The sequence below is a fragment of the Vavraia culicis genome (genome assembly GCF_000192795.1).
Source record: "Vavraia culicis subsp. floridensis unplaced genomic scaffold supercont1.372, whole genome shotgun sequence".
Classification (NCBI taxonomy): domain Eukaryota; kingdom Fungi; phylum Microsporidia; family Pleistophoridae; genus Vavraia; species Vavraia culicis.
Genome location: NW_007360975.1, coordinates 1 through 514, shown reverse-complemented (window position 1 = coordinate 514; position 514 = coordinate 1). Strand labels below are relative to the sequence as shown.

The window sequence follows — 514 nt, the reverse complement described above, 5'->3', positions numbered from 1 at the left end:
CACGAACGAAGGTGTGCAAGGGCAAGCAGCACCAACAAACCAATCAATTGCACACAACGAATGGTTCGGAAGGAACGCAGAATATGATAATTTGTATGTTCAGCAATCAAAAGCATTTTTCGAATTGTGTGCTCAGCTCAATGTGACTATTTACAGAGGCAACAGGAAGTATCAAAAAATAATGGACCATCTTGCAGTTGCACAAGCATATTCGATGCATGTTCTCTTCGAAACACGGTTTTGTGCCAAGCTTTCGCTATTCCCCGAGTTTATCTCTGTGTATCACCAATACACGCGCTTTCGTATGAATGTTCAGAAAATCTGTATCAGAACCAAGCTGATCTCAATTTACATTGCCAGCAAGATAGAAGCTGTCCTGCCCAGGTTACTGTACTACAGCAGTATGCGTCAACAGTACAACACTGATCTGATAGCTACCCGCCTGTTTGTGAGAGATGTGCTCATCAGCGAACTCCTGGTTGCTCTTGATACTGGCATAAATATAGTCAGTAGA

At 42.8% G+C, this 514-nt stretch overlaps 1 protein-coding gene across 1 annotated transcript; it reads left to right on the top strand.

The window, feature by feature from the left end:
- VCUG_02778 (uncharacterized protein) lies at positions 1-514 on the top strand (the record flags this gene model as incomplete). The annotated part of the gene is made up of 1 exon (XM_008077600.1): positions 1-514. A coding segment is annotated over one exon (514 nt), but the record flags the coding sequence as incomplete, so codon positions are not given.